The sequence below is a fragment of the Lichtheimia ornata genome, assembly GCF_029851405.1.
Source record: "Lichtheimia ornata isolate CBS 291.66 chromosome Unknown scaffold00131, whole genome shotgun sequence".
Lineage (NCBI taxonomy): Eukaryota > Fungi > Mucoromycota > Mucoromycetes > Mucorales > Lichtheimiaceae > Lichtheimia > Lichtheimia ornata.
The window spans coordinates 1,882-17,641 of record NW_026695450.1 but is presented as its reverse complement, the minus strand read 5'-3'; the positions used below and the strand labels follow the sequence as shown (position 1 = coordinate 17,641).

Genomic DNA, 15,760 nt, shown 5'->3' with positions numbered 1-15,760 from the left:
TATTCGCTCAACTTTGCAGTTACACCTCTACAGCTTTTCTAAGAAAGGTCTCTTAAGAAAACATGACACTGCACACGATGTATTCAGGGCTCAATGGTTATGACTTTATGAGCGAGCATGAAAAGAGCCCAAACAACTCGTCCGTGGCCGAGTTCCTTTCAATGTCATTGACTTTTAGAAGCTGGTTCCTATGATTTGGATATCAGATTGTCTTTTTATTGCTTGTATGTTCCAATAGGTAAATCAGAGAGATGAAACTATATATTTTGGTGAGACAATGATGCTCGCATATTTATGATCACCATGGATACGTATACGCAACTTGGATCGTGCATTACCGCTCTTTTCGTTGTTCTTCCACTCCCAGCTTATTTGTCTCTTCCTCCCATTCTCCATCGTTGGCCCATTCAACTATCAACTACAGCCTGCGAACGATTGTCCTGCCTCAACCCATCATGTCAATCCTACAACTGCCTTGATCCGATTGCCTTTGACTGAATAGCACGTTCATGGCGTGCGCAACTCACTACAACACACGGGCCTCCTCTTGATACTTCACCTTCTCTTGTACATTCGTCGACCACAACCAAACGTAACAGCATTCATTCCAGCAGCTACTCTTTACTCCATTGTCTCGAACAGCATCCACAACCTTGTCACTCTACTACAACACACGCTCTTGCACACTCCTCTGCCACGACCAAAGAAGTTGCTATTAGGAAGGTCTTTACTCTAGTGTCTCAAGTTGCTTGCAACAGCCCAGCTTACAGCCTTACTTCACATGACCAGCAGATAGCCATTATAGAAGTAGCTAAGTGTAGCAACTTGCATCAATACAATCGAATTCCTATGATGGATATGGATATTGGTTTGGTATATGGGATAGAGGGATATGGATATATACAATGCGTGTAAAAAGAGTCTTTGTTCTTATGGATCCATTGTCAACTTGAGTTTGATGCTTGATGCTTTCATCCTAAACGATTAGTGCATCCAATTATCGTGCCTTACACGCTACTGTATTCCACGGCAGCTGCAATCATCATCCTTTGTGCAACCTGTCAACAACAATGGCACACTCGCTATTTTATTATGCTATCCTACTCCTCCTCCTCCTCCACAAGAATGAGCAAGTTACGCATCCTATGTATTCATCTTTTGATTTTGACCCAACTCCATGTGTAGCACCTCATTCCATTCCCAGTCAAATCCCAGAAGGTTGTTATTTAGTATAAACATGCTCTTTTCTCTTAATCCTGCTTTTCAATGATGGTGCTATTTAACATGCTATAAGATGGGTGATCATGCTAATCCGTGCTATTCTTGCAGCCAGTATAGATGGATCCACAAAGAGGTCGGTATTGAGCATTTCCAATCCCTTAAGAAGCTCTGTCATCATCATCCTCGGACAAAAGACCCGTCATCGCCTTTTATAAAGGGCGCATATACACGAGGTATTGCAACACCGTTTCGGCTACGGTACATGTCGTTCTTTAACCGGTTCAAACGTCCGAACTTCAAATCCATATTCACGTGCTCCACATCAATTTCAGCCTATGGAGGCAGGCCATGTTGTTGTCAGTGCCAGCTTTTGCAGATGCATCATGGGAGATAGCTACATGGAAAGGAATACGAGACGCCTGTTGGTATGTGATTCATCAATCGAGATGCTCGCAACGTCTTACCTCATTCAAGGTGTCCAGCATCACAATGTCAACAACGACAATGAAAGAAAAAAGAGGATAACAATGAAAGTCTATGAATGACCACATGCATCAGTACAAATCCACAGGATTGCAAAGTGTTTATCAATGATACTTACCAAAGGGCTCTTGGTGGTGTAAAGCAAAGCAATCAAAGTATGATATGATAGAAGAAAGACAAATGATGTGTGGGCCGACAACATCGTTGCTTGTAAGTGTACAGTGGGTAGGCGTGGGTATTTCAGTGCTCACAAAGAATGATAAATGTTGTTGGATTGATAAATTGGTGCATGTGGCAATAAAGTGGCTAGTCGTTTTCATCCAGAATGAATCCTCGTCAAAGAGCCAAGGTAGTGTGAACGGTGTCCATGCATGAATCGGCTACTGACATAGGCGGCTTGCACACCAATTTTCTTCACAAACAATGCATTCATCTGATGACTATTGTGCTGTTCCCCATCTTGAAAGAAGCTCTCCAGTGTTATGCTAATGCGTATCTGAGGCTACGTTGTTGAGGATGTTGACATGATTGAATTCCAACCAACCAATAAAAACGTCTTAATCTTCCATTTGCTCGATACTGCTGTAATACTTTGCTGCATGAACGCGGGGCCCAAATCATCCTCTTGTCTCCTCGTCATTTGGAAGTAAATTTGCTGTTGGCTTGCTCGTATGTTGACGGATGCCAGGCGACACGTTTCCAAGAGTCAGCCTTTCCCCTTGTAACATCATGGTAAAGCAACATCATGGTAAAGCAATACCAATGGAGCCTGATCCTTGATACCAAAACACGTACTTAATGATGGGTCTCTGACGCTTGATGACACGATGTGCCCTTGGTGGCTGGTGTATGCACCGTTCAATCCTAACATGTTTACACGAATAACCATCAGATTCAAACAATGATTGCCATATTATCCTTTATCCACTTACGTAACAGGCCATGCATACACAATTCCACAACGCACTTCTTCGACATTCAAGACGTCCTTGTGGTGAAGCTTGAAATGATCTTAGCTGCTGTTTGTGCAATAGCAAAGTAATACTCGAATCCAAACTATACATACCCAAGACAACCTTCGAGATGATGACGTGGAACAGGGATCGTCCTCTCAAAGAAAGAGCGGCCAATCATGATAACAACAACACCTTTTTCTGCAGCAACGTCTATTGATGTACAATCAGACCAACAGCGATGGAATGCAAATCTCACTTTTACCTTGATGATCATGAGCTCAGAATACTTGGATCTACCAGGATGCTTGAACCAAAGTGCTGGTGAAGCGAAAAGCAGTGATGATGACGATGACGTTTTGACCAAAGGAGTAGCACTTGAATAGCATCATCATTAGCACATTTCTTGTATATCATGTCCTGTAGTAATGCACGCGAGCAATGTAAAGGGATCATGGCTGTTGGAAGCCCAACCGTTGTCAACCAAATGAAGACCAAATAGGGTTTACGACATTCGTCTTGTACTAATCGAGACACCATTCAACGTCAATGGACAAGTTCTGCTGCTACATTCGGCTCTAATTGTACCTGCTATATGAAGCGTGTAGCGGCATAAGAACGAAAACAAGAGCGACAATATCACCCTGCTCTTGAGCGATCATTTTAAATCCCTGAGTTACGTAGATGTGGTTCCTTGTATCACCTCAATGTTATACGCCACATAATAAACTCGGGTCCCGGAATCAGATTCCGAGGGTTGCCATGGGAGCACATTCATCATTTTCCAAAGCACCCAGGGATCTCCTTTTCTTGAAATGAAAGACTCTTCTTCATTAATCAGTCGGATAGTTGCCAGGATACAAAATGTACTATTGGCGATATACGAAGATGAGATGCTTTTTTTTATTCTTACTCAGTGGGTTACGCCGACGTCTTGCATGTAAATACAAAACAGAGTTCATAAAGAGGATCTCACGCCTTCTTTTCAACATCCACACACTCTCTCTTCCCCTTTTTTCGACATGACATACGACACTGATGAAGATGACAGATTCACCAAAGTATTCAAACATGACCTATTGATTCTAGATTACTATACTCATACGTTCCCTCTTTAGCTCGATATACGTTGTCTAGAGGATGATGACAGTGGTCGCCGTAAATGCTTTTTCGAAAAGGGGCTAAGCGCGCTCTTAATTGACAAGCACTTTGTGCTTCTATACGTGCCTAAAGATGGAGCCAAAATGCGAATCATACGACCTGAAAGTGATCCATACCATCGAGAACGTATGATCAAGAGGGCCAACGAGGCAAATCCATTCCATCCTTCTACTATGCGTTATCGCATCTTTGGGGCATCTCAAAAGAGAACCTACATTTATGGGAGGAAATTGGCGACTACGTGGATGATGAGCACGATCAACCTACAGCTCCTGTTTCGATGCGACCTGAAAAACGCGCCACATTACTTGCACTACTCAAGGCACATCCTGATAGTTATTGGTGGATCGATGTCTTATGTGCACGTACCGATACACCCTTGGACATTATGGGGGATATCTATGCTTGTTGTCTTGAGTGCATTGCCATGATCGATTGTGAGCCTAGTCTGCTACCAAAACTTCATATCGAGAAGAATACGAGGGAGGAGCTCTTTGAATTTAATTTTTATGGAAGGCCAAGTCTAGAGCTCTTCGAGCGCGGCAAACGTTTGTATGCGAATTATCCTCAGCTGATTGCACAGTTGTATCAGTTGCAGCGAAGTGTGTGGTGGAAGCGCGTGTGGACTTGGCAAGAGATGGCCTTACCTTATGGAAATGTGCGTCTCATAGCAGAAACTGACGACAATCACTTTCAAACCAACACGATTACGATAAGTGATTTAATTAACTGCTTTAAAAACGCACTCGATATCTTTTCGTATCTTAACGCAAGTGACACCGAAGGCTGCAAAGATAAAAGTATGTAGATCATACGCGGTGCCTTGGATGTAATAATAGATAAGCACAGCTGATGAATTAAATAGCTGACGAGGTTCGGTACAAGAGCACCCAATTCATGTCCGAGATATACCAAGCTAGAACTTTCAACAAGCATCGTATTGAGGAAAAGACCCCACCAAGATATGTGTTCCTAATGACCTCACTGGCCGGGTCCCGAAGGCGTTGCATGGATCCTGTTGATTATGTCTATGGGGTACTTGGCATGTTCCAGTTTAAAATTCCAAGGATGAGTGATCCAAATGCAGTTTGGCAAAGATTCTTGTCTGAGCTTGAGAAGTATACCGAGCCTATGATGAATGACAAATTCGAGTTAGAGGGCCACAAATACAAACTCACTGCGTTCGATGATCGCGCATACTTGAAAGATTTAAGGGAAGCTAAAGATATGTCTGATGTGTACACTTATGTATGTACTATGAAAGCTGATTATAGTGATAGCGAATAAACATCCACTTGATCCTTAGCCTTTTGAAAAAATCGTGCTTGTTATCGCGTGATCGAAGAGAGGCTGGTATGTGGATAATGTGATAGAATGGGGAGTCGCGCAACACACATAGTAGAAAAGAAGGCAGGCCCCCCAGCACGAGACTTGGTGCTCTTATTCACCTCATCCTTTATTCGCTCAACTTGGGCAGCTACTCCTGCAAGCTTTCTAATGAAGGTCTTCTTAAGTAGACATGACACTGCACACGACGTATTTAGCTATCAATAGCGGTGACTATTGGAGGCAGCAGGAAAAGAGCACTTACGATTTTGTCTTTGGTCGAGTTCCTTTCAATGTCATTGACTTTTAGAAGCTGGTTCCTGAGGATTGGTATATGAGATTGTCTTTTTATTGCTTGTATGTACCCGTAAGAAAAATCAGAAAGATGCATGTTTATGATCGCCATACACGGTAGGTAGGTATGGATACGTATACGCAACTTGGATGGTGCATCACCGCTCTTTTCGTTGTTCTTCCACTCCCACAACTTCTTGTCTCTTCCTCCCTTTCTCAACTGTTGGCCCATTCAAGTACACCTACCACCTGCGAACGATTGTCCTGCTTCAACCCATCATGTCAATCCTACGAATGTCTTGATCCGATTGTCTTTGACTGAATGGCAAGCCTATGGCGTGTACGCACCCTTCTCTTCTACAACGGACTCCTTCCTTGATACAACATGCTCTTGCACTCCTATCGGCCACGATCAAACACAACAGCATTCATTTCAGCAGTTGCTATCAGCGAGGTCTTTTCTCCATTGCTTCAAACAGCTTTCACGACCTTGTCACTCTACAACACACGCTCTTACATACCCCTCTGCCACAACCAAAGGGAACAGTTGTTGCTATTAGGAAGGCCTTTACTCCATTGTCTAAAGTTACTTGCAGCAACCTTTTCTTCGCGAATAGCAGATAACCATTATGTAGAATCAGCTTTATTTGCGTGTAGCGAGTTGTTTCAATACAAAGGATGTCTATTATATGGATCTGAAGCTTTGGTTTGGTACATGGGATGGAAGGAATTGAGCATATACAACGCATGGGAAAGGAGGGCTTTGTTCTTGTGTATCCATTGCCAACTTTGTTGTCATTATGCTTGATACTGTTATATGAACGATTAGACTCGGGACCCGGAATCAGATCCCTAAGGTTGACATGGGTGCACATTTATAATTTTCCAAAGCACCCAGAACTCTTCTTTTCTTGAAGTGAAAGGATCTTCCTCATCAATCAGTCGGATAGTTGCACCAGGCTATAAAATGCACCTTTGGCGATATATGGAGATGAGATAGAGTTTGCTCATATATGGCAATGCTCTCTTACTCAGCTTGCAAATACAAAAGAGAGTTCATAAAGAGGAACCCACGCCTTCTTTTTATCATCCACACTCTTTCTTCCCCTTTCCTTAACATGACATGTGACACTGATGAAGACGATAGCTCCATCAAAGTATTAGAACATTGGCCCTGCTGATTCCAAATTATTGCACTCATACATTCCTTCTTCAGCTCGATATACGTTGTTTAGAGATTAATGATGGTGGACCTTGGAAACGATTTTTCGAAGAAGGGCTAGGTGCGCTCTTAGCCGACAAGCACTTTTTGCTTCTATATGTGCCTAAAGATGGAGCCAAAATGCGAATCATACGACCTGCTACTGATCCATACCATCGACAACGGATGATCAAGAGGGTCAACGGGGCTGAATCCATTCCATCTTTTTACTATGCGTTGTCGCATCTTTGGGGTATCTCAAAAGAAAATCGACACTTTTGGGAGGAAATTGGCGACTACGTGGATGATACGGATGGACAACCTGCAGCTCCTGTTTCGATGCGACCTGAAAAACGCGCCACATTACTTGCACTACTCAAGGCACATCCCGATAGTTATTGGTGGATTGACGTTTTATGTGCACGTACGGATACACCCTTGGACATTATGGGTGATATTTACTCCTGTTGTCTTGAATGTGTTGCCATGATTGATTGTGAGCCAAGTCTGCTATCAAAATTTCATACTGAGAAGAATACGAGGGAGAAGCTCTATGACTATGATATGTATAAAAGGCCAAGTCCAGAATTCCTCGTGCGTGGCAAACATTTGTACGCCAAATATCCTCAGCTGGTTGCACAGGTGTATCATTTGCAGCAAAGTGCATGGTGGAAGCGCGTTTGGACTTGGCAAGAGATGGCTCTACCTTATGGAGTTGTGCGACTTATGGCTGAAACTGATGATCATCACTTTCAAACCAACACGACTACAATGGATGATCTAATTAACAGCTTTAAAAACCTATTTGATGTCTATTACTATCTTAATGCAACAAGCGACAATGAAGACAGGCAACATATAGGTAGGTCATACACTACCCTTGGATGTAATAGATAAACGCAGCTGATGGATTAAATGTAGCGGAAAAGATCAAATTTATGATTGAGATATACAATGCTAGAACTTTCAGCAAACATCGTTTCAGAAAGAAGAGCCCAGCAAGACTTGGATCCTTGCTCTCCTCACTGTCTTACTCCAGTAGGCGCTGCATGGATCCCGTTGATTATGTCTACGGCGTGCTTGGCATGCTCCAGTTAAAAATTCCAAGGATGAGCGATCCAAATGCAGTTTGGCAAAGACTCATGTCTGAGCTTGAGAAGTATATAGAGGCTATGGAGGATAACCAAATCGAGGTCAACGGCGTACACTGCAAAGTCATTGGGTTCGATGATCGCGCATACCTGGTAGATTTGCGGGAAGCAGTAGCTATGTCTGATGTGTACGACAAATTAAAGTTTGTGGAATCCGCTATCGTGGTAGAGAATGAATAAACACCCGCTTGCCCCTTGGATATTTCAAAGAACTCTTGCATGATTGAAGAGAGTCTGGTATGTGGATCACGTGCATAAAATGCGGAGTTGCGTAGCACACGAGCAGTGCAAGTAGGTCCCCAGCATGAAACATGTTGCTCTTTCACCTCGTCTTTTTCAACTTCATTCGCTCAACAACTTTGCAATTACACCTACCACAGCTTTTCTAATAAAGGTTTCTTCAGAAGACACGACAGTGCACACGATGTATTCAGCACTCAATGGTTATGACTTGGAGCGAGCAGGAAAAGAACTCACAAGCGCCTTGCTCCCATAGGCAAATCAGAAGAATGTAATTGTATGCAGCATCCCATCTTTTTATCTCTTCCTCCCATTCTTAACTGTTGGCCCACTCAAGTATACAACTACCACCTATGAACGATTGCCCCTGATTCAACGCATCATGTCAATCCTACAACTGCCTTGATCCAAGAATCTTTGACTGAATGGCAAGTCCATGGCGTGTACACAGCCTTTTTGTTGCTCTTCTACAAAACCTGCCTTTCTTGATACACCACACGAGCCTCTTGATCCTTCTACCACCACCAAACGTAACAGCGTTCATTCCAACAGTTGCTATTAGCGATGTCTTTATTGTCTCATACAGCATTCACGACCTGGTCGCTCTACTACAACACACGCTCTTGCACACTCCTCTGCCACAGCAGCTGCTATTAGCAAGGCCTTTACTTCATTGTCTCAAGTTACTTACAGCGATCTTTTTACGTGAACAGCAGATAGTCGTTATGTAGAAGCAGCTTTATTTACGTGTAGCAAACTTGTTCCAATACAAACGGATTTCTATGGATATGGATGTGGATATTGCTTTGGGTTGATACATGGGGATCAAGGAGATGGATATACACAACGCATGGGAAAGGAGGCTTTATTCTTGTGTATCCATTGTGGAACCAAGTCGTGAGAAGAACATTGCTATTGTTGTGCATTAACAAGATGTGTTTCTTTTTTTATGTGTCACTGGCTATACTTTGAACCTCATTCTCTTTCCATGGATCATCTTGGTTACGCAATCCCGTGTGGTCCATTCATGATGTAGGGATAGTTTAAGCATTGTCTTAGATAACGTGTGAATGCATAAACGGTTATCATGGGTGTGTGCCTGATAATGATGTATGACAAGTTACGTGCTTTCATTCAAAAAAAGTGTCACAGCATAGGCCGATTCCTTGATTGCCACGTGCGAACACCACCGCCATGTTATGATCTCATTTGCATCTCATCTCTATATTTCCATCGCTGTGAATGGATGCCAACGTTCCCCATCATTATACAACCCCTGAGCATGATCACAATTGCTGATACAGTACATATTTGGCGGTCTAGATTACATAGCCAAGGTGCATCTTGGACGCAAAAATGATGCAGTGGGCAAACAATCGATATTCGCCATGCATCCCTTAGCCTGGCTATACACTAGAACACGAATTGAAGAAGAGCATATGACTCGAATCACCCGTATGTATGTATTTATTGAAGGATGGATGGAGCTGAGTGGACAAAACAAGGGCTGCTTGTTGTTTTTACGCACGTCTGATTTTTAGCAGCCATCAGCATCAATGATGTACAGCTGGGCGATGCATATCGGTCTCCTGTTGATGCATCTTTAGACTTAAAGCTTATCCACATTGGCTATTTAAACACAAGGATTTCCAGTTCTCCTTCCACCTACTACATCTTACGACAATTACCATGAAGCTGACTCGTATTTTTGGTGTAGCCTTGATGATCGTTGGCCCTGTGTATGCTCTTCAACCAGGCACACTTGCTACCGAAAATACATGTAAAGGCAAGATGCCAACATCCACCGTGAAAAAAATGCGAAAACAAACCTTGCACCTTTGAGTTCAGAGTAAAGATTACTGACGATGAGGACACCGGTAAGTTGTAAGAAGCCATCCAACAACATCCAAGAGAGCTAAAGAAATCGTACGTGTAGTTGCGACTCGTTCCTGTGTCACGCCTGCAGGAGTTGAGTGCAGCAAGTTTAAAAAGAATGTGAATGAATGCCTTGAACATCAATGTTCCTATGTAGGTTACTATAGAGGAACCAATGAAGGTAAGCAATAGAACGACGCATCCGAAGCATAAGACGTTTTGCTAAAGGCCATTTGATGGCTCTCCAAGAATACGAATGCGTCGATAAGGTTCCAGAAGGATTAGAGCTTCAGCCACCAGCAAGTCTCGTTCCAGCCAAATGAACATTGTGCGTAGATATTAATGAAATTGGACATTTTGATTACAAAGATGTTTATTGTTGGGTGTTGGCAAAGGAGTCTTGGGAAGCAAGTTTTTGGTGTGAAGGAGTGGATGTATGATCAAATGTCAATCTCAGAAATGTATGTAAGCCTGGAATTCATTTTGCTATGCAACACCCTTCTTCGTCCTTGGTCACACATACTCACCATGACGACCTCAGCTTGACTTTATTCTTGCCAACATGCACCGACATGCCAAGTTGAAAAACTAATGGCGACTCATTGGCATCGACGACTTGAACGAAACGACGACAAGGTATCCCTTCGTATGTCTCTTCACATACATCGCTAGTGTTAGTATGGGGTCCATGAGCGTTCTTGTTCGGTAAAGTATCGGCCTGGGAAACAGACAGCATACACGTATGGTCCAGAGGAAGGTGGATGAAGCATCACGTGCTTGAGTAATGGCTACTCTACCAAGCTCACCACAAGGCACAGGTCGAGGTGATACTAAGGAGGAACCAGCAATAGTCGATTATCCCTGCACTAGGATGACATTGCTATTCAGTTGTCCAGGATCATTAGACACTTTATTATGTAGATGTTCATTGTGAGTCATCCTATGCTTGAATAACAAAGAAAAATTTACCTGCCCTATCAATGGTGGATGCAGGTGGAGAGTGGGATGAAATTGCATACAACCTTGCATTGTTGCTACCCAAACGTTGTACCTACCTTGCTACCTTTGATACACGTCAATAAAGGTTAACTTTATTATCCATATCGCCTGTGCGTGATAAGCATCATGCTGTGTAAAGGAAAGTTTATTATCATTTATTCCAAATCAAAGCTCAAAGTTGGGACCATGTGTAAAAAAAAGGATACGATCATCATGCATGTTTCTTTACACAATCAGCTATACAGTCTTTGAATTGCTGGGAACCTTGGCCATATTGCGTGCACCCATTTTTACATTCTTGAAGTTTGGGATTGTCGGCGACGACGAGTACGTTGAATACAGCGACAATGACGAGGAACGAGGATGCCTTGAAAAAGATCATGGTCTTCTATTCGCTTTCTTGACGAACCACTTGAGAGAGAGAGAGAAACGTGTTCAATGCAGTGATGTGTGTAACAGTAGGAGATAGCGTGTTGATTTTCTTTGAGTGAGCATCTCCTTTTATATGCAGGCAAAAGCATCATGATGACCCTGGTTGGGGCACTACATGTCCTCTTTGGCTATTGTGCTTGAGAAACCCCATACCATCGTTGGGCGTAATGCGAGCGTGCACCGAAAAAGTAGAAACCTCCTTTGCATTCTGGAGCAAGTACATACATACATACACACATACACACATACACGTCCTCTCGTAAATCAAAGAGATCGGTGTTTTGTTTTCCACATACATACAGTAAAATCCCAAGTCGCCAACATGCATCCATACTCCTTTTTTCCCTTCTTCTCTCAATAGCTTTACTATTATAGGTTTTCATTTCACTCACAAACCGGTTTTTGTAAAGTGCGATTCATCATTGATATTCACTTACTATGGATTCATGCATCACAATGGGTGATGTCCCAAGGCCGGTCAGAAGAATGTGTACGCGAGAGATGTACTTGGGGCGGCTTTCGTCGTTCTCCTTTTTCTATCCACCTCTACTAGCGTCCCCCTTACTATACATATTCGATGGGATGGATTTGCTGTATAGTGTATCTTTTACCATACATGCATCACGCGGCAAGAGGAGGTGGGGGGGGGGAGGAATCCATGAAGAAGGAAAGTTGACAAGAGAACGAGGAGAGTGCAAATCATTCAACGCCGACATCTTCTCTTTGATGTCACATGGCTACCGTTTGCAGCTCGGTTTGGATTGTATTTGGTATTGAATTTTATGGAGCTGATAGTTGTCGGCTAAAGAATCTGTAGCATCATGATCCTTACCAGGCCTATTGTATCCCCCATAGTATAGTACACATCTTGGCTAATGGCGTAGCTCTCCCAATTTTTACATTACGCTGAAGGCGCTGTCACCGAGTTTTGGGTTTCAGATTTTCTTCGCTGCATGAATGCGGGCTTTGTAACCCTCCTTGTCTCGTGTTTACACTGTGCTCCACCACTACGCCATGTCAACCATCACTGTGCCAGGATGCCATGTCTATTGCTCTCATTGCACTCTCTTATATGAATGGTAACAGGGGAACGGATGTCCTTGGAAACAAAAGGGAGTGAAGTTTTATTGACTTCTTTGGCTGTTTGACTATCTATAGACGTTGACGCTTCCACTCATGCCGACTCCAATGCCAACCTACACCCATCAAGAGTACCTTGCACACAGCACAGATTCCTTTGGTGTCGATCAATACGAAGACAACCTGCTTACTACGAGGGACTTGTCAACAATATCATTCTCAAGCAGCAACCTTCTCCAAGACCAAGACAATACGTTGCAACAAGTCAACACCCCATGGGAGACCCAGCCTCTTACATACCTGGGTGATGAAAGACACGTATTTGGAAAAGGATACCGTAAGTATGTCTTTCAAAGCCAAGTCCTGGAGCTGCTGCTGATAATCCCTTGTTGTCAATGTTGTAGGCTGGAATTTTGTCAGTGAACCTTGCCCAACGACGCCGATGATCCAAGGAAGGAAAACAGTATATCCAATTGCGGCAGCGTATTCGTATCAGCTATGTCATCAATTATTACCATCGTCATCATTTGCTAGAGAAGAGTCACCAATTTGACATCTTTTGCATGGTGAGTGCATACAATCTACTCATGATGAGCTGACCGCTTATCGATTGAAATCATAGATGTGAAAAATGGCTCTCAGTATGTACTCTGCGAACAAGTGGATGGAACGTTTCATCACTCAAAGGCAATGGTGACCGGGAGCATGTGCGTTATTATGTTTATCGGCCCTTTCTGAATCGTACACCCGCATCGAACAACGTCCTATTTCGTGGAATCTAAGCACACCAGTGGTTCGTGGCAGCAGATGGAGGTGTACCTTGTTTATCACAGATCCTGATCTATTATGCGTGAACATTCAATCACACCAAAGCTCTTTTTGAAGGCGCCCGCATCAACCTATCAGCTCGTCACCATTCCCAACAAATGTTTGTCATTCTTTATGGTCGCAGAGATACGCACGTCCGTTACCATGCAGATATCAAAAGGATGCTGTCGCCCACACACACCATCACTTGTTGGATGTTCACACCTTCAAAGCCCCTGGTGAGTACCATGGTGGATGGTCTTTTGTTGTGAGCGATCCATGTACTGATGCTCGTGATGATCATTAGCCTTTCATTGTTGTCATTGTGATTATTGGGCTCGTTTAATAAGGTAAATTTAGCCATCTTGCTGGATGATGCACACGCTGATAGCCCTTTTTGACGTAGCTACCTCCCAAGATGCATATGCAAAGTTGGATTAGGCGGCAGATTCTACTACAGCCCGGATGGTGGTGATAAACGGCTTCCTGCTCAACCTTGTCGAGTATACGTCATTTATGCATTCAATCTGAAAAAGGCATTCACCGACAAATCGCGCCTTTGGCAAGCGCCATGTACTTCTGCTACAGGCAACACGTTGACGTCGGTATCCACGAGAATCATGGACGAAGGAGGATGGTCATGTGTATGGGAAAGATCAGCAGTGGCGTCGACATAAATGAAACGAGCGCGAGTATTGGCTTAAAGCTTTTGGGTTGCTCTTTTATCGTAAGTCCAAACTCCATCCTTATCGTTTCAATTCAAGCAGGTACTCAAAGGGTTTATTCCGGTGACAGGAAAATTTACAACATGAGCAAGGTTCATTGTCTGAACGTTTGATTCAATGGATACATTGGCTACTTTGGGAATCAAGGCGATGGTATCACCCATGCATTCTTTGTCGACCGGCGTGGCGTGTTCCTCGTATATATAGTTTTATTTCTTCATACATAAAACTGCTTTGTATGTATATATCTAAAACGCTGGATGGAAGGATTGTACCAGAGATGGATACGTAAGACATGAGTGGTATTGCCATTGAGAATGCGAAGAGAAGAAGAATTGACAGTGTTGTATTCAGCTCGATCATGCATCCCATTCTATACTTTCGATATCCATATTACATACCGATTGATACCTCATAAATGGTACCATAGTATGCCCACAATATAATGATCCCCATTTCAGGTACCAATAAACATTAGCTATGAGCACTCCATTTGTCAGGTACGAGCTGGATATTCATCATGCGAAACAATAATGGTATCATTTTGGTCCATAACTTCTTTCAGTTACCAATACAACACACAATGACTTGCATCCTCTTTGTTACGTGCGTTCTTTGTTGCAAGCCTTCCTGAATCAACCATCTTATTACTTCTATATGTAGCCTAACTATAATGCATTAAAAGGCGAAAGTTGGGTTTCACACAGATGCAACCTTCGAAGCGGATATTGAATGGCAAATGCTGCACCTTCTTGACACGCTTTGCTCTGAACTTTCTACCTTTATCTTCTTTTCCCAAATAAAAACAACTATGGGTGTCACGTTATAGAGACTTGTTCAAGGGTGTGGATGTTCGTTTATTAATACTCCTATACAAGTATTGAAACTATTCATGAAGGCGATGGTGTACACTTCCCCAAGCCTCGCGATAGGATCACCATGTATTACATCGGTACTTTAGCTAACGGTGAAAAGTTTACGTCTTCTCGTGATCGTAACGAGCCTTTTCAATGCACCATCGGTGTTGGCCAGGTCATCCGTGGTTGGGATGAAGGTAAAAGTACCATGCGGTGATAATAAAAAGCTCTCTCTCTCTCTCTCTCTCTCTCTCTCTCTCTCTCTCTCTCTCTCTCTCTCTCTCTCTCTCTCACGCACACTCTGTCCTCGTTAGCTGTCCCGAAATTGTCTATTGGTCAACGTGCCAAACTTACTTGTACTCCCGATTACGCCTATGGGCCCGGTGGTATCCCTGGTCTCATTCCTCCCAACGCAACTCTTCTCATTGACGTCGAGCTTCTCAAAATCAACTAAACCACAAAGGTCATCACAATAAAACTTTCAAGGTATCATGGTTGTGTATTCTAAAGATTTTGCCCCAAGACGATGTTTCCCATGGTGTATATTGTTTGTTTGGATAAAGGCTTAGGGACTCATCTCTGACATGATTGATTGGGTGACAATTGCGAATGCGGCTTAAACATGTATGGTGGCTACACGTGTGAGTGTGTGATGTTTCAGATGTGTGTACGTGCGGGTGGTGTGTACATCTCGATTGAAGAAAAGTTGGAAGGTGAAAGGAGAAATGGCATATGGATCCAAGTCCAAGGTAAGAAGGACTCATGCATAAAAGTAAGGGCTAAATAGATATCATGCAGTTGTTGAGTAGTAATGGATCGGATACCTCGTTCGGAGAGAGAAAGCGCGCATGAATGCTGTAGGAGGTAAGACATTGCCAAATGTAAAAAGTATGCGTGAATCACAGAGGTAACGGGTGCCATTGTATCATCAATGTGATAGCCTTGGCTGCTTTAG

At 43.1% G+C, this 15,760-nt stretch overlaps 4 protein-coding genes across 4 annotated transcripts; all 4 read left to right on the top strand.

Annotated features, from left to right (window-relative positions):
• Positions 1-3,679: 3,679 nt before the first annotated feature.
• On the top strand, positions 3,680-5,105 carry O0I10_012492 (uncharacterized protein; the record flags this gene model as incomplete). The annotated part of the gene is made up of 4 exons (XM_058492393.1): positions 3,680-3,718; positions 3,776-3,944; positions 4,025-4,618; positions 4,684-5,105. 4 exons carry the CDS (start codon positions 3,680-3,682, stop codon positions 5,103-5,105), a joined length of 1,224 nt encoding a protein of 407 aa, XP_058336835.1.
• A 1,451-nt stretch (positions 5,106-6,556) lies between these two features.
• On the top strand, positions 6,557-7,970 carry O0I10_012491 (uncharacterized protein; the record flags this gene model as incomplete). Its single annotated transcript, XM_058492392.1, has 3 exons — positions 6,557-6,595; positions 6,655-7,501; positions 7,561-7,970. 3 exons carry the CDS (start codon positions 6,557-6,559, stop codon positions 7,968-7,970), a joined length of 1,296 nt encoding a protein of 431 aa, XP_058336834.1.
• A 1,749-nt stretch (positions 7,971-9,719) lies between these two features.
• O0I10_012490 (uncharacterized protein) lies at positions 9,720-10,228 on the top strand (the record flags this gene model as incomplete). The annotated part of the gene is made up of 4 exons (XM_058492391.1): positions 9,720-9,836; positions 9,886-9,907; positions 9,967-10,086; positions 10,134-10,228. The coding sequence occupies 4 exons, from the start codon at positions 9,720-9,722 to the stop codon at positions 10,226-10,228; spliced, it is 354 nt and encodes a 117-aa protein (XP_058336833.1).
• Positions 10,229-14,887: 4,659 nt separating this feature from the next.
• On the top strand, positions 14,888-15,259 carry O0I10_012489 (peptidyl-prolyl cis-trans isomerase; the record flags this gene model as incomplete). Its single annotated transcript, XM_058492390.1, has 2 exons — positions 14,888-15,002; positions 15,120-15,259. 2 exons carry the CDS (start codon positions 14,888-14,890, stop codon positions 15,257-15,259), a joined length of 255 nt encoding a protein of 84 aa, XP_058336832.1.
• Between the last annotated feature and the right edge of the window lie 501 nt (positions 15,260-15,760).